At 38.4% G+C, this 21,513-nt stretch overlaps 1 protein-coding gene across 1 annotated transcript; it reads left to right on the top strand.

The window, feature by feature from the left end:
• Positions 1–370: 370 nt before the first annotated feature.
• skic2 (SKI2 subunit of superkiller complex) lies at positions 371–21,172 on the top strand. Its single transcript, XM_028461110.1, has 29 exons — positions 371–473; positions 795–913; positions 2,400–2,521; positions 2,760–2,877; positions 3,165–3,279; positions 3,369–3,443; positions 3,543–3,596; positions 3,697–3,860; positions 4,867–5,022; positions 5,120–5,265; positions 7,019–7,165; positions 7,255–7,339; positions 7,424–7,530; positions 7,630–7,776; positions 8,468–8,564; positions 8,644–8,856; positions 9,763–9,873; positions 9,956–10,067; positions 10,168–10,286; positions 11,192–11,323; positions 11,415–11,552; positions 11,624–11,728; positions 12,264–12,396; positions 13,392–13,518; positions 13,644–13,854; positions 14,484–14,594; positions 15,896–16,114; positions 17,431–17,571; positions 18,559–21,172. The coding sequence occupies exons 1-29, from the start codon at positions 461–463 to the stop codon at positions 18,757–18,759; spliced, it is 3,738 nt and encodes a 1,245-aa protein (XP_028316911.1). The 5' UTR covers positions 371–460; the 3' UTR covers positions 18,760–21,172.
• Positions 21,173–21,513: the final 341 nt, after the last annotated feature.

Genomic DNA, 21,513 nt, shown 5'->3' with positions numbered 1-21,513 from the left:
AATGCATTAGAATCGTAAAAATCAGATTTAATTTTAAATATGTTTTTAATAATTTATGTTAATAAAACAAGATTCCAATATGTTATTATAGAAGAAATCATATCTTATTTTTTTTTTTTTTTTACATGAAATGCAAACATTTAGAACAAAATAACAAAAAAAAAGATGCGCTGTTAAAAAAGAGACATTTATTTTGTTTTGTTGAAGAAAAAAAACAACGTTTTAATTAACAATTTGTCCACTGGCAGGTGAAATAAAATGCTATTTGTATTTATAAATTGACGTATCATCTCAGAATATATATTTTTACCTACTTTGTTTTATTTTCTTTATTTTTTTCCCGTTAGCTTGTTAGCTTAGTCACATCCGGTTGTGTCCTCGCAACAACTTCCGCAGCGACGGCAGCAACTTCACAGCAACATTTTTTTCTTTTTTACCTGTGCTTTGTCCGCTTTGGACAATGGAGAGATTCAGTATGTATTTGAGTTTCAAACCATACCTAAATATTCAGAGTCAGAAATCATTTGCTTCTACTTGCACGCCTCTTTTGTTCAGTTTGAGGTGATGTGGCTAACAACAGCAGCTCTTTTCTGTCACAGTGTGAGCTTTATCAGCAAACTTACAGCTCTGAGATGAATGTAGCACTTTTAACTGCAACCTTTCAGAGTCAGTCTGTAGATTAAAGTTGGAATTTGTGAAGCACCTGGGTGTGAATGTGGTATTTACTTTGTTGAACCTTACATGGACTATACTGGTCGCGCTGTCCATTCACACCTCTTTTTGTTGTTGTGCAGATGTTCCTCCTTTGGGGCCCGCGGACCTGCCTCTGTCCCTGCTGGAGATGGGATGTTCCGGCAGGTTTGAGCTCATCACACACCCAGTGCCAGATCAGCCTCTGCCTCCACACACCACAGTGAGTCAATACAATAGTTCAGTTACAATTTCACTAACTTTTCTTCATATAGCGTTGTGATGATTGTATGTGTGTATGGTGTCATTTTAGGATATTTACGTTTTAGTGCATCGATTATGATGTCTTGTGTAAAAGCCCAACTAGGGACAAGTGTTGGAATTTAGCAATAGCTATAAACTCTTTGTACAAAACATCAGTTACATGATTCATAGTATTGTTACTCTTTGTATCATCCCTCCCTATTAGGGATGTCCCGATACAACTTTTTCACTCAAGAAATTATACCGATAATGCAGCCTTGAGTATTGGCCGATGATGATATCGATCCGATACGATATGAGCACGAATACTTTTATTACCTATTTTGTAGTGTGGAATGTTAGATAAGGCTTGATCAAGTGATGTTACTCAAACAGAGAACAATAGTCAGCAACAGTAGGTATGAGAAAAACTGACCCATTTATTATTAACCAATTGGTTACAATCATTTTAACCTCCAACATAACATCTATAGTATTCTGCAATTGAATAAATATAATATATATATCAGAGATTTTCGATATTCTGGCTGATATCGGACAGATAACAGCCAGAAAATCGGGACACCTCTCGTGTGAACTCACCTTTACAAGTGTTTATGTGTCTCGTGAGCTACGGTTTCAGCCATTTATTGAAGCTTGTATGAGCAATGCCGATACCAACATGTAAACGGACCTCTGCACAAGGAAAACTGGGCTCGTGCACGCTCTCGCACTCGTTTAGTAGGCGTTCCCTCTTGGGAGCAGGTAGAGTGTTGCGCATGTGCATTTTTTCAAAAAGTAGAGAGGGCATTTCTTTTCTAAACTTCAGGAAAATCCTCCTCTATACTTTTAATTGACAATTTCAATAGAATTTTCATGCCAATTACAATTAAAAAGTCAATTATATGAACTCAATTACAATTCAATAATGATTACAACAGCAACAGATTTTTAAAATTACAATAACATTATAATAATAGCATAATTGTTAATAATCAATGACGCAATTACAATTATAATTGACCCCAACCCTGAAATATAAAACAAACAACCTGTTTGTTTATGTTTGGTAATAGCCATTATAAATATGGATGGTTTATCAACCCCATTTCCCAATTCAATTCTGATTATTGTCATCTTGATTTGATTACAAAAATGATTTTTGGTTATCAACAATGATAGTTTTTTTGTCTCGATTGTTGCTGATTATTGATCTTTCATTGTTATTACAATTTTAAAAATGTATGTGTATTTTGGGGAAAATTTAGGAATTGATTCATATTTATCAATAATACAATCATGATTAATAGATTATCAAGTTTTTTCCCCTCTCCTAATTTTCAAACAGCCGTCTTCTAATATGAATTTTTTTTTTTTTCATCTTTACTCATTAATTGAGTCCTACATATAGTCATATATGTTAAAATGTTCCATGTTAGACATTGACCCATAATGTTCCTCCACAGCTTCCACATGGACTCCCTCCCACCAGCCTGAGCCTCAAAACGGAGGTAGAGAAGCAGTTTTTACGAGACCCCGCCTGGCTTCCCATACACGACACAGACTTCGCCTTCCAGAAGTTCCTCAAGTACGGACGATCAATAAATTATCTCTAGGCTTAGCATGAAAGAGCAGCAGGTTTTTCTATTGTTGTGATTGTATGATCGTATTATGAGGCCTGTGGTTGATGGGTGCATACATTATGAACAACTTGGACAGCGACACGGTAAATGTTGTGTATGCTAGCATGCATAATGATTGTGGGCTCAAGGACTTGTGTTGTTCTCTTATTTTATTATCATCGTGTAACCCTTTGTCTTCCTCAGGGTGACTCAGCGAAGCACTCATGTGGACTCTCTGTTCAACTGTCCACCATCTCCACTACACTCAGGACTTTCCGTTGTCAGAGATCCGACCACAGGGATGCTGTTGGACTTTACTGAGGTAACATAGTCACAGTGGGCTCTGGGAACCTTTGATTGGCTTTGTTTTGTAGATCTTTGGATGATTTAGGTTTTGTCTAGTGATTTTCATAAATATCTGAATTCGTTATGTAAAAATATTTAATGTCTGTATGAAGAGATCAGAGATAATCTTTCTGCTGAACAAACCTTTTGCTGCTTTTTTTTAAGAGATCTGTCGGTATACCAGTCAATTCACCTGCTTTAGTTGTCTGTAGACTTTCTACATTAATACATCCTTTTCCAAAAACAATTTCACTCCATCGTCAGGTCTTACTTGAAAACACATCGCTCTCAGCGAAGAACTCGCTGTCGCTGCAGCGTCTCCCGGGTCCGCCTTCAGAGAGCCTCCGAGGAAGCAACACTAACTACCCATTCCTCCCCGGTAAATGTATTTTTTTTTTAGTTTGTTTAGGGTTTTTTTCTTGTGTTTTTAAGGGTTTTTTTTTTACTCTTGTTTGTTGGTGTCCACAGGAGGAATGGAGGAGCTAACTCTGGATGAAATCAAGAAGAAATCTGAGCTGGAGGAGGAAATTGACTTTGAGAACGGTGATTGTTAATTATTTAATTAGTTTATTTATTTTTTGTTTCTGAGTTGGCTTTGTAAAGTTTGAACTATCTTTGTTTAATTCATTCTTTTACACACAGATCTGTTGAAAGTTCCTCCTGGATTTAAAGCTGGGATGGATTTTATTGACAAAGGTTGGATGTTAGATTATCTCAGGAATCACTAAACAGATGCTATTTACAGAAACAGAAACTATTTATTTGATCAACTTCTCTTGTTTTAAACTTTCTGAAGATGCCCAACCAGTGAAGCCAGAGATGAATCTCATGTCCCTCCTCTCCACGCTGGACGACATTGGTGATTTCCACTCAGAGGTAGAGGAGAAGAAGGAGGGCAAAGCAACCAAAGAAGCTCCAAGACTACCCAGGACAAATAGTCTTGAGGACTTGGGTATCAAGGTACTTATTTATTTTATTGAAGCAAGGCTTTCATAGCCAACTCTAAACAATATTTTTTAAAGTAGATTTTTCCTTCTTAAATATCAAAAAAGAAAAATAAAGTCTGAATTTGTAGAGTTTACATTTAAGTTCCTAATTTTCAAACCCTTTTTCCAAAGCCCAATGCATTACATTTATAATAGGTACTACATGCATGTACTTTATAGGTCTGCAAAACCATTGGTACCAAATGAGTCAATCAATAACGATAATTAATCTGTTCTTGAACAAGTTCACGCTCAAGTTTATCAAATTTGGACGTTCACTCACACTCTTGGAAATAAATGATTTAAAAGTATGTATGTGTAAAATATGTAAGGCACCAACAATACCCAAACAATAAGTGACAGATATCTGTCCGTGTAGGATCTTCACCTAAGTTTAGTTAATTTTGTGATTTAATTATTTAATCTGGGCAATTTGTGTGGAATAATGTGAGGATTGAGGATGATTTGGGGAAAAATTATTTCAGAAGAAGAGTTCTTTCCACATTTGGAGATTAAAAATGACTGCAATCATGTGATATAAGTGCTGTGAGCCCTGATAAATTGTGTGGAATTTCATCGAATTAGTGTATTTGGATCTAAATGAACTGGTAATTTACACGATAGGTCACATTTTGGCTGTCATTTTTCTACTATCTTTTGGGCTGAAGTGGAAGTTCTACAGGGCCAGATTTGGCCCCCGAGCCTCGAGTTTGACGTGATTGAAAACATGCAGCATATAGGATCTCTTTGACACCCTTGGTTTATACTTACAAACTTTACCTTTCATCACATTGAATGTAAACGGCTCTAACATGAGGAAAACGTTTGATATTCAATGAACCAATTGTATCAAACAAATCCACATTTTTGCCGATACTGAAAGACACGCTCCCTGTTAAATAATCAACAAACAGGTCTGCCTTTCTTATTTAACTTTTATTCAATATCTACGGTAACTGTCCTCTCTCGCTCACATTCAGGATGTCGAGTCGTCCTCGACGCTTCCAGGGAATAGAAAAGCTGACCAATCAAAGCCAAAGGAAAGCCCAGAAGACAAGAAGAAATGGGCCATTCCTGTGGACATCACGTCACCCTGCGAGGATTTCTACAAGCGTATCCCCAACCCGGCATTCAAGGTGGCATTAAAACAAAAAAACCTCAAACCTTTTTATCATTTACGCTTATTTGTTTGACATTCCCATATTTACGCTCTTGGTGTGTGCGTGGCTTCAGTGGCCCTTTGAGCTGGACACCTTCCAGAAACAGGCGGTGCTGAGGCTGGAGGCTCACGATTCTGTGTTTGTCGCTGCACACACCTCAGCGGGAAAAACCGTGGTGGCGGAGTACGCCATTGCTCTCTCCCAGAAACACATGACAAGGTGAGAATCTGTCTATGATAGTTCATAACCACCTCTGTGATAGATTCAAAATGTATTTTCCTTTTTACTATTGCCTGTCCTGGTTCCCAACCAGCGGTACTGAAACACACTTCAGGGGGTACACAGAAACATTTGTCAATTTCATTTCTAAAATTATTGAGACAAATTTTCACGTGCACACAGACAATGTCCTCATCTATCGATAATAAACTCTTTAAAATACATCAAAAAGGTGAAAAACAAAACCTAAAATGGTCAAAACATCAGAAAAATATGAGGGAAAAGAGTTAAATCCATGCTTAATGTTGGACCAGATGCAGGAAGGCGTTTAGACGAGCCTTCTGACACAAATTAAGAAGGAAAAAATGCATTGGACAAAAAAAGTTGTGAAACACTGACATAAATGTGTCCTTTTGTAAGTGTTTCCTCAAACTCCCCAATAGAAATAAAGTGAGCGTCAACAACAAGGCAGGGCAAGCTTGTTTTAATTGCTTTTGGGTGTTTTCTTACTTTGCGCAAAAAAGGAGAAAGACCCGTGAGACAGAGATTCATCAAGTACCTGAACCGGATATGGAGAGAAATGCACAATGTTCTAACGGCTAAAGTATTGCTTAAGTGTAATGTGCAGTGCTAGAAAAACACCCTCCCACACAAACAATGCAGTGAGCTGTGTGTGGGAGATGCTTGGATACACAAAAGCATTACCATATAGCTATTATAAATTCTAAATGTGTGATTAAAGCTCTGGTCTGGATGAAAAACCGTTGCTCCAGCAGTAGTCAATCTTTGAATTTTGTGTTTTTCTTTGAGCTGATATTATTTTCCCTGATAATGTTCACATACTCATGTCAAAAATGGTTACATTCCTCCAGTGTAAAGGTAATATCTAGTGCACTTACAGTACATGTCTGTCTTGCACACATGTTGTCTTTTAGTGCTGTGAAGGTGGGCCGATGATTCATTATTTGTGTCAACGGCTCATGTTTTGTCACTTTGGGTTTTATGAAATGTATGTGTGGGTTGTGTTTTTTTTTTTTTTGTTTTTTTCTTGTGCTTTGCTTTTTTGAGCCCATCGAAACAAATTCCTTTTGACTCAGTGTAAAGTGCTGAATCATATTGGATATAAAAATATGTAATATTTTTAGTTTGTGAACCTTAGTGTTTATCTAGTCATGATTTTAGGATAAATTAAAAGCATATGATACAATTTTAAAAACGTTGTGAGCATGAATAGTCTCCATAATTATTTCACTGGAAATATTGGCCCATTACTAGAGATTTAAAGTAATTAATTCATAAATATGATAAGTTTTCTTAAATTTGGACTTTTAAGTAAATATGATTTTTTAGATACAGTGCTAAGTTTGTACCATAGCTCACTATCCCGCCTCCTTCCAAAACAACACCTTCCTTTACTTACACATACAGAGTTGTTGTTGCTGTTGATCACACTGAATTAATATACATATATATATATATACACCGTAAATCTATAGAAAAATTAGTTATAAGATAATATCATCACACATTATTATTAGCACTTTGTTCACTGTAATATTACTGTACAGGATGAGCAAAGAAGCAGGATTTTAAAATTTGAATGCTGGAAAATTTTATTTAATATAATAAAAAATAAGTTTTCATGTTTGAAGCACCTGATATTGTCCACATGCATAATAAATGTCATGGTTTTACCTTCAGAAATAGATGTTTAATTTAGTGAGTAAATTGACCTTCTGGTGTGTCCCAATAGGACCATCTACACGTCTCCCATCAAGGCTTTGTCCAATCAGAAGTTCAGAGATTTTAAAAACACATTTAATGACGTGGGGCTGCTCACGGGCGACGTCCAGCTCAGTCCTGAATCTTCCTGCCTTATCATGACCACGGAGATCCTCAGGTACCAACAAGTGGTTTGTGCTGACAGTAGAAGCCTTGTTGTTTCTTTTTTTACAATTTGAACCCCATCCTGTCATGCTCCTCTTTCAGGTCGATGCTCTATAACGGCTCCGAGGTCATCAGAGACTTAGAATGGGTGATTTTTGATGAAGTTCACTACATTAACGACACTGAGGTCAGTGAGAACCGCCTTCGGACAATTTGGACTTCCTGTGAAAATCCAGAATAGCTGTTAGTAGCGTCTGTTTGTTTCCCTCAGAGAGGCGTTGTGTGGGAGGAGGTTTTGATTATGCTTCCCGATCACGTCAGCATCATTCTACTCAGCGCCACTGTACCTAATGCGTTGGAGTTTAGCGAGTGGATCGGGTATAATGAAAACTCAGAAATGAGAGGCACTTTAATAATCATCTGTGGTTATTTTTTCTTCTTCTTAACATTTGTCCACATTGATTGTGTTTGCTCCAGTCGGATAAAGAAGAGGCACATTTATGTGATCAGCACCATGAAGAGGCCTGTTCCTTTGGAGCATTATCTGTACACAGGGAACAGCACCAAAACTCAGAAGGAGATGTTCCTGCTGATGGACGCTGCAGGAAACTTTCTCACTAAAGGGTACGACACACCTGCAGGATGACATTTATGATGGGATGACGGAGAATTTCTGGGTCCAGAAAAGGGGAACTAATGATTAACTGATTATTAATGCATGAACTAGTATGGTGGTTAATGTTAGATAATACATTATAATGGTTATTATAATATTATTAAAATGTAAATTAAAGTTACATAAGGATAGCTAATTACATTATATAACATTTATTAATGCTTAGTAATGTTTGAATTACTAAGCATTAATTAACTGATTATTAATGCAATAACTGGTATGTTAGTTAATAAAACTGTTATTAAACTGTTAGTTAATGTTTAATAATGACTTAATTAACATTATTTAAGGGGCCGTTATTGTAAAAAATAATAATAGCAATATTTTCAATATTTAATTGTAATTGACTTACAGGGGAAAAATAATAATTGTAAATTTAGTTGTAATTAGAAAAAATGTTAGTCACCGTAATCATAATTGAGTTGTAATTGAACATGGAAAATTGAAGGCGTAAATGTAATTGAAAAATGTAATTGACCCAAACCCTCCAAACTTTCTATTAGATAGTTTTTGGAGCTGAAGTAGTCACAGGAAAGTTTGATGTTTTATAATCATTGAATTAGTTGTATAAGGAAAAAAAATATTCCAATTGTTTATTCATCTAAATACTCAAGCTTCACTGTTGTGTTGATTGTTCAGGTACTACGCAGCAGTAGATGCCAAGAAAGAGCGCACCAGCAAACACGCACAGTCGTTTGGCGCCAAAACCTCACACCAACACACCACAGCCAGTCAGGTAGTGAAACAAGTGACTCCGTTTCCTCCTCCTCCTCTTTTCATGCAAGGCCCACTGCTTCCTCTTTGCTCTCCTGCAGGATCGATCAGTGTGGCAGACCCTCCTGAACTTCCTGTCCCAGAGGCAGCAGACCCCCGTGGTGGCTTTCACTTTCTCCCGGAATCGTTGCGACGATAACGCCCGCTCGTTGGACTCCATGGACCTGACGTCCTCCGTGGAGAAGGCTGAGATCCACTCCTTCTTCCAGAAGAGCCTGAGCCGCCTGCGAGGAGGCGACCGACAGCTTCCTCAGGTAAACAGCAGCCAGCACACAGGTGTTGCTTGTTCTAGCGTCACCAGATAATTAGATAATCATCACTCTTGGACAGCGTGCTTTGTGATAGTGTTTGTTCAACCTGGTTTCAACATTTTTTAGACTTTTCTACTTTGACATTTTGGGAAAATGAATGAATCTACTGTACTTTACCTGCTTCATCTACAGCAGTGAACATCAACTGGCAACAGCATGTATGTAATAGATGGGTTAGGGTTAGGGTTAGGGTATGCTGTTAGAGGTATAATAACAAATTTTAATAATATATATAAAAATGTCCATAAATATTAAATAATGATATAAAAATTATACAATTTGTATTTATCAATAACCACAGCTTTTTATTTAACTATTATTCAGGATGATCTTGCTTTATGGTAACGTAAAAGCCTAAGTGTAATTTAGTATTGTTTGATATCACTAATTTTATTATTATTTAATTAACAGTCTTTCACTTAATTATGTATGTTTTTCTCTTCTTTTTATTTCTTTTCTTTGTGTAGTGTTTCTTCTTTTCATCCTAAATATTTCTGGAGCATCTGTAAAAAAATAATTTCCCCCCGGGATAATAATGGGATAAAGTGTTTCTGATTCTGATAATTTAGTAACTGCATTTTATTTCCTTTTATCTTCAATATACAGTGCTAAATACAATAGTATCACCTCATGGAAGTCGTGTATTACAGTAGATGAAGTCTGAACTACTGCTAAATGAATTTCACATCTGATCCATCATCATTAAATATACTGGTAATAAAATATGAGAGAAGTACATCTTGATGCCCTGAGGTCGCAGGCGTTTCATGTCCATGTTTAGGTTTAGCTTCAGGTCTTCCTGACTCACTTTGTGCAGTGGAGTGATGCACAGTCGTTGCCTTTGTTCAGATCCTGCTGATGAGGGACCTGCTGAAGAGAGGCATCGCAGTCCATCACAGCGGCATCCTGCCCATCCTGAAGGAGGTCATCGAAATGCTTTTCTCACGAGGTCTCGTCAAGGTTTGTAATTAATTTAAATCAAATCCTATGAAGAAGGATTGAATGTGTGATAAAGTGTTTCTTTCACTTCGTCTTTAACCAGGTGCTGTTTGCCACTGAGACCTTTGCGATGGGAGTGAACATGCCCGCTCGCACCGTGGTGTTCGACAACATCAGGAAACACGACGGCACCACTTTCAGAAACCTGCTGCCAGGTGTGAGCTTCATGTCTGTGGTCACTCTCTTTCCTTTTCAGTAACACCCGTAAGTCCCACTGTAACCAATCACACACATTATTGTCTGCTCATTTCCCAGGAGAGTACATTCAGATGGCAGGCAGAGCTGGCAGGAGAGGCCTGGACCCTACGGGGACCGTCATCATACTGTGTAAAGCTGGAGTTCACGAGATGGCAGATCTGCATGTCATGATGCTGGTGAGGAGATCAGATCCACTCCTTTTTTTTGGTTTCATAATGTCTACAATTATTGGTTTAAATGTTACTGACTCTTGGTATATAAAGCAGAGCTTTTTTTGGCTGCGATTCATTTGAATGTGTTGCGTGTATCACAGTTATTCATTTAACGCTTAATTCTACAGTCGAGTGGGTTATTTTAACTGTGCTGTCAGCTCGGCTGTCGACTCATCTCATCTTCTTTTTCATGTTCCTTTAAAGCAGGGGTTCTCAACCTTGGGGTTGCAAGACACTGGGAGGGGGTCGCCAGATGCCTTCAAGAAACTAAGAATATTTTCTGAACAATTTGAGCCAATTTTTACTTCTTTTTTTATTACCCTTTTTCTGCAAACATACTGTACCAAAATTGTCATATTTTAACCTATTTTCATCACTTTTTCTTGTCATATTTTTGCTTTTTTCTTCCATTTCTGCCACCTTTCTGCACATTTTTTCCACTTTCAAGACATTTTTGGCACTTAGAAACCCTTTCTACCACTTTTCCCACCTAATCTTACATATGTTGACCCATTATTGTCACTTATAACCTCTTTTCACAATATTTCATGCCTATTATTTGCCAGTTTAAACTAATTGTTTCTACTGTTTTCTGCCACTTTCAAGCCAATGTTGACACTTTTTATGTTTCTGTTTTTGGCCACTCTAATTTGAAACTTTTAACCAATTTCTGCGTTTTTATAAATTCAACTTTTTTCACCAACATATTTTTATTAGTTTTTGATCACAAATATTCAGTTAAACTACAAACAAATATATGAAAACAACACAGGATGAGTGTTGTTCAGGAAGTGAACATGAAGATGGAGAGATACACTTGGGACTTTTTTAAAGATGCCTGAGGTGATTTCATCCTCTGTTTGTACCAGGGAAAACCCACAGTCCTCCAGTCCCAGTTCAGACTCACTTACACGATGATCCTGAATTTGTTGCGTGTCGAGGCTCTCAGAGTAACCGACATGATGAGAAGGAGCTTCTCTGAAAGCCACAGAGACACTCAGGTGAAATATCTCAGCTTTATGTCAGTCACATCAGGAAATATCGATCATGACAGAATACTGATGAAGTTCCTTCATATTGTCCTTTTTTTAGGACCAGGAGAAGAAGATCCGTGATCTGAAGAAGGCCTTGTCCCTACTTCCTGTCCAGGACACTGACGGTCAGATGTCTGACCTGCTGCCGTATTACTACACTGTAACTGAGCTGCGAACCACCACTGAGGCTATCCAGGTAGGTGTAGTGTCCACTGATGTTAAGCTGCTTTTTTTTTTTGTCTTTTCACACGGATGTTGAATTTTCAGCGAGCGACTTTGGAGTCGGTAAACGGCCTGAAGGCTCTGTCTGTGGGGCGAGTCATCATGGTTAACAACAAACAACATTTCAACGCCCTGGGTGTGATCCTGCAGGTAAGATTATAAATAACTGAGGTTGAGACCCTCTTTCCTCGATAAAAAGAAGCTCCATGGCTGATTTTTATGCTCCTTTTTTTAGATTATGTTCATGTTCATAAACGCTATGAATTTCACCCCATTTCAGGCCTACCTTGGCTTTCTCACCACACAGAGGAACATCTAAGAAACCCACTCCACTGCTGAGTCACAGGCACTTTCCTTCTCTTGTTATGTTCATTCTGCTTTTCTAGACCCGTGTTATACATCTGTGTGTGCGGCTTTTTTTTTTCTACACTGATTTTCGATGCTTAAAAAACTCGGTAATTCGGTACCAGATGACACAGATTTACTTTCATGGTTCTTGATTGCCTTTAATGTCAGAAGGTGGCAGTAGTGAGCTGAATAGGTCAACAAACTTACTCTTCAGGTTGCACACCCTCAGGTCTAACATCAAACACTAACAGTGGACCATGACACTTAATCCATGAGGCATTGGTTTGTACGCGTTTGTTTTCAGGTTTTACAGCCTTCCCCACTTGGTCTGTTTTAGGTCTCCACCGACTCTGTGAACCGCAGCTTCACCACCCTCCTCATCTGTGAGAAGGGAAACGAAACGGGAGAAGGAAAAGATGACAACGGGGCTTTTCCTCACCTCTTCAACACCAGACTTTTTGTACCTGAAGGTAGGTTAGTGCTGTAGATCAGTGGATCTCAACCCTTTTGCCCGTGTCCCCCAAAATAAATGTTCCAGAGACCAGGGACCCCCACTGTACCTGAAGGTGGTTGAACACAGACATGAACATTGAAGAACGGTCATGTGGAGACAGGGCCATCTATAAGGGGGAATAAAGGGGAGAGATTTTTGGGGTCCATCCATAAAGTCAGCAAAATGATCTGTGATAACCACATTCATTTATTTCTTTATCTGAATAATATCCACTGTTTTCCAGGAAGTTTATTAATTTTTACTCCATAGTATATAGTCATCTTAAAGATATAAATACTTGTTTTAATCAGAAATAAAATGGGTTAAAAGTGACCAAAAATGGTGGAAAAGATGGTGAAATGGGATTTTAAAAAACACCAAAATTAGTTAAAAGTTGCTAATTAGAGTGGCCAAAAATGGATATAAAAAGTGGTAAAAATGGTTCTAAGTGTCAATATTGGAACAATTTTTTAAAAAATAAAGGTAAATAATGGGCATGACAGATTGTGAATGTGGTTAAATTGGCAAAAATAAGCATGAAATATGGTGAAAAGAGGTTAAAAGTGACAATAATGGGTCAACATGTGTGGCTTTAGGTTGGAAAAGTGGTGGAAATGGTTTATTAGTACCGATATTATTTTGGAAGTGGGAAAAGATGTGCAGAAAAGGCATTGAAATTTGGTGGAGAATTAGGAGTAATGTAGCAAAAATGTATTAAAAGGGGCAAAAATATGACAAGAAAAAGTGATGAAAATAGGTTGAAATATAGCAAGTTTGGTGTAGTTGCAGAAAAAGGGTAAAAAATAAGCAAAATGGGCTCAAAATGTAAAAAAAAATATTCTTAGTTTCTTAAAGGTTGAGAACCCCCGCTGTAGACAATGCTAACACTGTCATGTGTCTTTAGCGTTTTCTCTGAGCAGTCTGAGAAGAACTTGGCTGTTTCTAACATGGTTGCTCACTTGTATCCTGCAGGTCCTTGCAGCCACACGGTGCAGAAGCTGAAGCTTCAGGACATTTCAGGCATTACGGTAAAAACTGTCAAAGTGATTCCAGACAGGATCATCGATAACTACAACAAGAGGCAGCAACCACGATTTAAGTGAGTTTGTAACTTCATTCTCTCCCTCTGTAGGGTTTTAAAGGGCAGAAACAAAAGAGCAAAGCTTTATAATATGAAACCTTTCACTGTTTTACATCATTTAGCAATTTCCTTTTCTTCTGCAGATTTGAGCCACCTGGCCAAGCAATTTCCACGGCAACGCAGGAGCTGTTGCGATTGGCCGAGGCCAACCCAGGGGGCATAGCGACGCTGGACCCTGTGAACGACCTTCAGCTGAAGAGCTTGGACGTGGTGGAGGGCACCATGAGGCTTCGAGCGCTGCACGACAGCCTGAAGGAGTTCAACTGTGTGCACTCACCCACGTTCGCAGAGCAGGTGTGTGTGTGTTCTGTCACCTACACACGCCTGCAGGACGATGTGTTTGTGTGTGTGTCTGTGAGAGAGGTGTTGCAACGATGAGTGTTTGGTGATAAAGACGCTGAATTCCTGCAGTTGCGGATTAACATCACACTCCTTGTGTTTGGATCCGTCTCCTCTTCCCTTTTATCCTTCCATCTTCTCTCCTTCTCAGTTGCACAATACCAGCCTCACACTCCAGCAGACGGTCCCTGCTTTGTGCTGCCTGTCATGTCTTCCTGGCAGCTTCATTGAGGAGATAAGATATGAGAATCAGCCACCGACTATTTCTATAATTACTTCTGTTGGCTCGTGGCCACAGCTCATCACTTTCGCTCTGCTATTACTTTACTCTCACTACGGCTCTGTACTTTATTTTTTATTTCACTTCACAGGGATTAGATATTGATGCTGAATGCAATCCCAGATGGTCATGTGCAGGAATTGTGCCTATGTTGGTTTCACGTGTCTCATTGTGCAGGCAATGAGAGGACGACAGGGAGCTTTTCCCGCTCAGCTACAATACAGCAAAGCTTTTTTTTAAAGATTAAACTAGGTTGTGAGTTGCGGGAACACACGATTCAAGTAACCAGTGTGTGTGTTTTCAGTTTGCTCGGATTCAGGAGAGGATGAGTTTGCAGGAGGAGCTGGACCGGCTGCTGTTTCTGGTTTCTGATCAGTCTCTCACTCTACTGCCCGAGTACCACCAGAGGATCAAGGTTTGGAGCAAACGCTGAGTTTGTTTGTGATGTAGCACCAGACATGACCACGCTGCCCTTCAGACCTGTTTAAGACCACAGAGGGAGTAATTGCACCCCTGATTCAGAGGGGGTGACCTTTGAACTGTTTTCTCACCATTTTTCCATCAATAACTATCACTTCCTGAAAGTAACAACCTTGTTATACAGGGCTCAGAAAACCTTTTTCCCAGTAAACTCCACAGGAGGGCAAACAATGAAACAGTGAATATATGGGTTTAAAAGCAGTTTAATTAGCTGATCATTTATTTCCATGTTTGAAAAAAAAAAACACAAAAAGAGCCAGAGAAGATGCATTAACACTGTAATATGTTAAAGTCCGTGTAAAGCAGTGATGAGAAACATGTTCAATTGACCACTGAGCCAAATTTAAAAGTCGAAAAAAAATTGCTAATTATATAAAATCAAGTCTCAAAATCATGGAAAAACTAGCACTTCTTCTGCTCTGAAACGCTGGGGGCCTGTCAGTTAGAGAGCAGTGTGAAAGCGGCTCTAGTATCCATAGTGCTTTTCTCATTGGTTTTCCAAAAGTGCTCGGAGCAGGCCAAACGCGGTGTCAGTGGAAAGGTCTGCTCCGCCCGAGTCCGAATACGTGCATCTCTCCTGGGTAGAGTTAGATCTGCGTCTGCTAGAGGCGAAACACAAAATCGCGGTGCAAAAATAGCGCTCATTTTATGCAAAGAGTGGCACCAGCGGACACGATTTATTCCCCTGAGTTTGTGATTTGTTTTTGGCAAGGGGCTGAATTGCGCCACCTGAAGTCCGTTGAAGTTTGGTGTGCTTCAGCAGCAGGGACAGGTTTATGCTAATGATGGCTCTGTTACGTAACGCCGAGCCATGATTTCTGACCCGCCCATTTAGTCATGAACACAGAAATTTGAAACCCAGTTTGTGAAGAATGAAAATGAACTTGCTGGAATTTTCAATACTGTAAATTAAATTACAGGTCGTTCTCGATGGTTCTTTCAGATAAAATTTCTTTTTTTTTTTTTTGTAGATTAATCTCAAACTTTATAATTGCATATTTTCAAACTTCAGACTTGTAAAGTTATTGCTTATTTCTTTTAATTTGCAGTTATAATAAAGAAGGTTTTCTGTACAAATTTAGCAACATGCATTAAAATTTCCCAGTTATCCCTTAAATCATTGGGCTCGCCTGGTCGTTATATCACATGTTGACATACTGTTGTACTTCAGTTGCATCAGTCTAAAATTATCTTGATGATGATGAGCACTGATGATGAGTTACTTCCTCCCTGCAGGTCCTTCAGTCTCTCCAGTACGTGGACAGCAGTGGGGCGGTGCAGCTTAAAGGCCGCGTGGCGTGCCAGATCAGCAGCCACGAGCTACTGCTCACTGAGCTGCTGTTTGAGAACGTCCTGAGCCCGCTGGCCCCGGAGGAGAGCGCCGCCCTCCTGTCCTGTTTGGTCTTCACGCAGAAGACGCAGGTGGAGCTGCACATTACCAACACGCTGCAGGAGGTGAGGGCGCTCATGATGAACTGGACATGTGTGCAACCAAAATCAAAATCTAAAGAAACTGGTAATGGAAACACCTGAGTTTTGAAAAAACACTCAAATATCACTAAAAATGCTTTATGCTTTCATGAAGAGGTTCTTCAGACTTTTCAATGTCAAAATGTGTTGCAAAAGCGCTATTGAAACACTTTTTCCACAAGTAAACATCACAGAACAGGACGTACCTGGTCACATGACCACTTCTCTCTGAGAAAACATGACGCGATACTAGGAGGCCGGGACATTTCTTAGCATTAGACTTAAAAATTATTACTGCCACATAAGACATGAAACAACAAAGGAATATGGAGTGTTATTAGGAGGTTTGGAGCGTCCATCTTTTTGCATCAAAGTCTCGTGGGATGAGATTTCATGGGAGTTACGAGGCTCCAAAACAACCTTCAATGGAAATGCGTTTAAAGCGTAATTACACTTTGTTGAAATTTAGAAATATCACTTTTATTTAGCAAAAATCTGTAATGGAAACACAGCTAGTGAGATGTTGGTCAGGTATGAATCCAGCAGGTCTCAGATCTGTGGACACAGGTCAGATAGTGGAGCCCAGAGTTCAGAGCAAACATGGTGACGCTGCGTTTAGTTGTTATAATTCCAGCAAGATTATTATTCCTTTCAAAAAGATGACAAAAAGAATCTTGCCGGAATTATTACGTGAAGTCAAGGAGACATCAAAGGAAATATCAAGGCGATCAGCAGACACCTCTGAAAAAGACTGACAGTTGTCAGTCGGAAAAAGTCTGGAGATCAAAGTGGAATTCCTGAAGAACAGTTGTCTGAATAAATGAAACGTTCTAATATTTTAGTTGTTATGCTGCACAAAATGAACAAAAACAAACACAGCATCCAATGTGAACATTTTAAAATCTAACTTAAAGCTATTCTTTTCTCGACTGCTTATGACTGAGGGAGATTTTTAATCATTTTGCTGATTGCAAACTATTTTTTTTTATTGTAGATTTTAGAACTCTGTTTAAAGTTTTCTAAATGTTGCACTTTTATTCATGTAAAGCACATTAAACTGCCTACAAATAATTTGCCTTGCTTTGCTACCTGCCCCGACATGAAAGAGCTTTTTGAGCGTTTGAATTAGTGATGACCTTAGTCGTCGCTTGTGAGACCTGCTGCCTCTGAAGAGTCAAAACACAGCAGCGCAGTTTGTCCAACACATCCCCGAGCAAAAACATAAAAGTCATCCTGTTAGCGCCGCGCGCAGAGCAAAGCATCACTCTGTGTTTCTGACGCTTCTTCATCTCTCCCCACAGGGAATCGATCGGGTGCTTTCGGTGGCCAAACGTATCGGGGAGCTTCAGAGGGAGTGCGGGATAAATCAGACGGCCGAGGAGTTTGCTGAGCAGTTCAAGTTTGGTCTGACAGAGGTGGTGTACTGCTGGGCCAGAGGCATGGTGAGCTCAAGTATATGATTTAGATTATAACTCCAGGTACGTGGTGATGTAGACGACAAAATACATTCTCAAAATATGTTGAAATCATGCTTGGATTTACTCATAAAGACAGGAGAGCGTGAGATACTCTTTAGAGCAAGTAGATAAAAATTGTTCAGAGATAAACTACACATGAAGGGCAAATCTATAGGTACAATAGGAATGAAGCTTTCCAAATCAAACTTTTGTGAATGAAAATTTGCATTAAAAAGAAAAAGTTATGAACCCACTCTACAAAGTATGGGTGTTTTTTTTTTTTTTTTTTTTTTGCAAAGTCTACAGATGACATGGATCTTCATTGTTCTTATAGATTCGTCCAGATGCAGATACCAATGATTGATTCCAATCTAAGCGTTATTTAGTCGTTCTATAATAATAATATTCTGTATTTGTAAATGACCAAATAATTCAGTTGTAGATATCGTAGCCCTTCTAAATACACTGTTTCAGTGAAACTCACAATATTTGGAGGATTGCAATTTTTCCATGCTTTTATCACGACTGCAGTCATTTTATGTCTCAAATTGTTCAACGAGAGTCAATTTTCCTGAAATTATTTTGCATAATTTCCAAAAATTCAATAAAAAATTGTCACAAAATCAATTCAATTTAAAAGGGAAAATCCTGCTGGGACTGACATCTGTCTCTTATTGCTTTGATACATAGTTTATGTATTATTTATACGTTGAAGTGCAAACTTGGGGCTATTACTGTTGAAATTGCTAATTTTCCTGCCTAAAATCTGCGGCCCACTTAAGATCAAACTACTTTATATTTGGCCCCTCAACTAAAATGAGTTTAACACCCCTGTTCTAGACATTTCAGGTGACCTTAAGGATGCAAAACCCTGCTTGTATCCTGCTTTTTCTTCATCTTATTTTGGTATGTGAACACCATCTAACCCTGCCTTCCTTCCATTCCTCGCCCTTCCTCCTCCTCCCTTCACAGCCCTTTGCAGAGATCGCCCAGCTGACTGACGTCCAGGAGGGCACGGTGGTCCGCTGCATTCAGCGCCTGGACGAGGTGCTGAAGGAGGTGCGACAGGCAGCACGAATCGTAGGAGACTCTGTGTTAGGGAGCAAAATGGAGAAGGCCTCCCTGGCCATCAGAAGAGACATAGTCTTCACCGCCTCCCTTTACACCCACTGATGATGATGATGATGATGATGATGATGATGAAGGTGGTGGAGCCCACCAAAGTGCCTGTAGCTATCAGTGTTTGTTCACAGGCTTAGTGCTGACTGAACATTTGTTTACATTAATGGGTTGGGATGAAGGGACTGATTTTAACCAACAGACCAAATTTCAGACTTCATGAACATCCAATCAGTTGTAATTTATTGTACAGTAAAAAAAAAAAAAAAAAGCGAAAACTGTATTTCACAGTTTGAATGTGGTTTGTTTCTTGGCTGAGAATCCACCAAGGAAAGAGAGGATGTTAGAGAGAGCAGAGGCAAGGGAATCGCAGAGCATCAGCACCCATATCACTGAAGAGGTTAGTACAACTGCAGAAATGCCAGTGGAGGACTATACCCAGCCACAGATAACATCAAAGGAAGAGATCAAAGAGCAAACACTTCGGGAGACAAAGATCAAAGGGCACAGACCGAGTGTGAAGTGGCCCAAAGCTGCGGAAAGGAGAAAGAGGACGTAAGCTCAGGCTTGATCACCCTGTAGCTGGCCACCTTTGATGAGGGTGTCCCGTGTTAAAAAGGTAGAAACACCCCCTGATTTAAAGGAACACTACTGATGATTTGTCCCAAATTTGACATCCTTCCCATATCTGACAGACAGCTCCCACGCCACTCTCAAATGGTAGACCTGATGAGACTACGTTACCTACCGTGTTTAATGATATAACAATCGCAAAAATAAATGTTCTAAGTTCTTTCATTTATATAAACATTATGAATGTATGATAAAAAGGCAGTGCAGGTATTTATGAATATGTGCACACTCCTGCTGTGCTGGGTTTGAAGCAGCTCCTGCAGACTTCAACACAGAAACAGTTCAGACATACCTGTGATGATGATGATGATGATGCAGTGACTCATGTTTTATTATTGCTTTTCCAGCTCCAAACTATCTATTCAAACTATCTGATTATTCATCTTCACAAGAATATGTTCAAACCCACTTCATGGTTCCTATGGAGATGAGGTTTGACTTTGTACATTGAGAAAAGAAAATAGTTGGACTGACTTAATTGAATTGTTAATAATGGCTTAATAATTAAGTTAATTAATTAGATTAACACAACTCATTTAATTGACATGTAATTTAGTTCTCAAATCAATGTTTTGTATTCGTCCAACATAAAATGCAGTTTTCCAACTCAAAAAATGTGTATAACCAAAAGTAAAATACAGTTTTGTAACCATTAGGCCACCAATCCACTTCTAACATAATACTATAGTTTCTTGAAAATTGTAGTAATCTTAAAATGAAATTTGTAGTTTGCCTAATAATAAAAAAAATTACAAATTTAAGTTGCAGTAAATATAAAAGTATAAAACATAAAAACGGATAATTTTTGACTGCTTTTGAGACATTTTCAGAGGCGACAAAGACACTAGAGGTTCACTAAAGCCAAAATCTGAATGAAACTGACACAGTAACAACTCACTGAGACGTCATTTTTAGAGTGAATCACAGCTGAATGTTTGAGTGGATCGGTGAGGCTGCATTTTATTTCTGCTGCAGCATCCACTGCTGCCAAATAAAGCATCTGCAGTAGTTTATGATGCAGCTACAGTCAGTAAAATGCACTGATGAGCATCATGTGACCACCATGGGTAAATAATACCTCAAACATCTCATAGGAAATGTGCTGAAACTCATTTATGGTGCACAATCCTGTTTTTATCATTAATAATTAGTTTTGACTTCCAGTGCAGGATTTTTCCGTCATGACTCACCCACTAATAATGCAGAGGTCAGTATTTTTCAAAGGTGAGGAAAACTGAGCAGGTGAAGCTCGGTGATAAATGTGGAGAGTCGAGGTTTGTCCCAACAGTTTTTTTTTTTCACTGGTTCTGGTATAAAGGTGTCAGAATACACAGTTTATCATCACTATTTGCTGCTCATTATAATAGGCAAGGTGGATGGAGATGGGAGGTCCACAGTTGAAGCTGGACCTGCTGAGTTTATTATTTGATGTTATTTCATTAATTACATCTAATTCATGTATTTTAATTATTTATACGTGAAACATACATTTACAACTCAGTTTGACCAGAAAAATACTGTTCTTTGAGGGGGGAAGTGCATTTAGATTAATAATGTACCCTAATTCACTGTTCATGTGTAATGTATGTAATTCAGTTTAATCTGAAATATATGATTGCACATGTTATTTTTATGAGTTTTGAAGGAGAAGAACCACAATTTTAACAATTATTCCACTTATTTTATATACCTATTGTGTTGAACTTTTGTTGCGGGGGAGAGAAATTTATAAACCACGACTCTTTTTATGATTTTTTTTTTTTTTAAATGTTTATATTAAATTGGATACATTCTTACAACTTTGTAATTTGTAAAATAAATAAATTCGTAGGTTTTTTTTCTTTTTTTTTTAAGAACCTATTGTATTGAATTTTTGTTGCGGGGGGAGATAAGTTTATAAACCACTGCTCTATGATAATATTTTTAAAATTCTGTATTAAATTGATGGAGAAATTCTTACAACTTTGTAATTCATAAAATGAATGAATTTGTAGTTTGTTTTATTTTTTTTTAAAGTTACCCATTGTGTTGAAATTTTGTTGTGGGGGGAGAGAAGTTTATAAACCACTGCTTTATGATAATAATAATAAAAATCTTTTAAAATGTCTATTAAATTGATGGAAAAATTCTTACAACTTTGTAATTTGTAAAATAAATTAGTTTTTGGGGTTTAAA

This window comes from Gouania willdenowi, chromosome 11, assembly GCF_900634775.1.
Source record: "Gouania willdenowi chromosome 11, fGouWil2.1, whole genome shotgun sequence".
Lineage (NCBI taxonomy): Eukaryota > Metazoa > Chordata > Actinopteri > Blenniiformes > Gobiesocidae > Gouania > Gouania willdenowi.
The sequence above is the reverse complement of the archived record's forward strand: the minus strand, read 5'-3'. Positions and strand labels throughout refer to the sequence as shown.

Bases quoted from the DNA above. Each gene is read 5' to 3' on its own strand.
- skic2 (XM_028461110.1), top strand. The intron at 10,068-10,167 runs GTGTGAGCTTCA...CTCATTTCCCAG, and splicing joins TTTCAGAAACCTGCTGCCAG to GAGAGTACATTCAGATGGCA. The intron at 11,324-11,414 runs GTGAAATATCTC...TCCTTTTTTTAG, and splicing joins AAAGCCACAGAGACACTCAG to GACCAGGAGAAGAAGATCCG.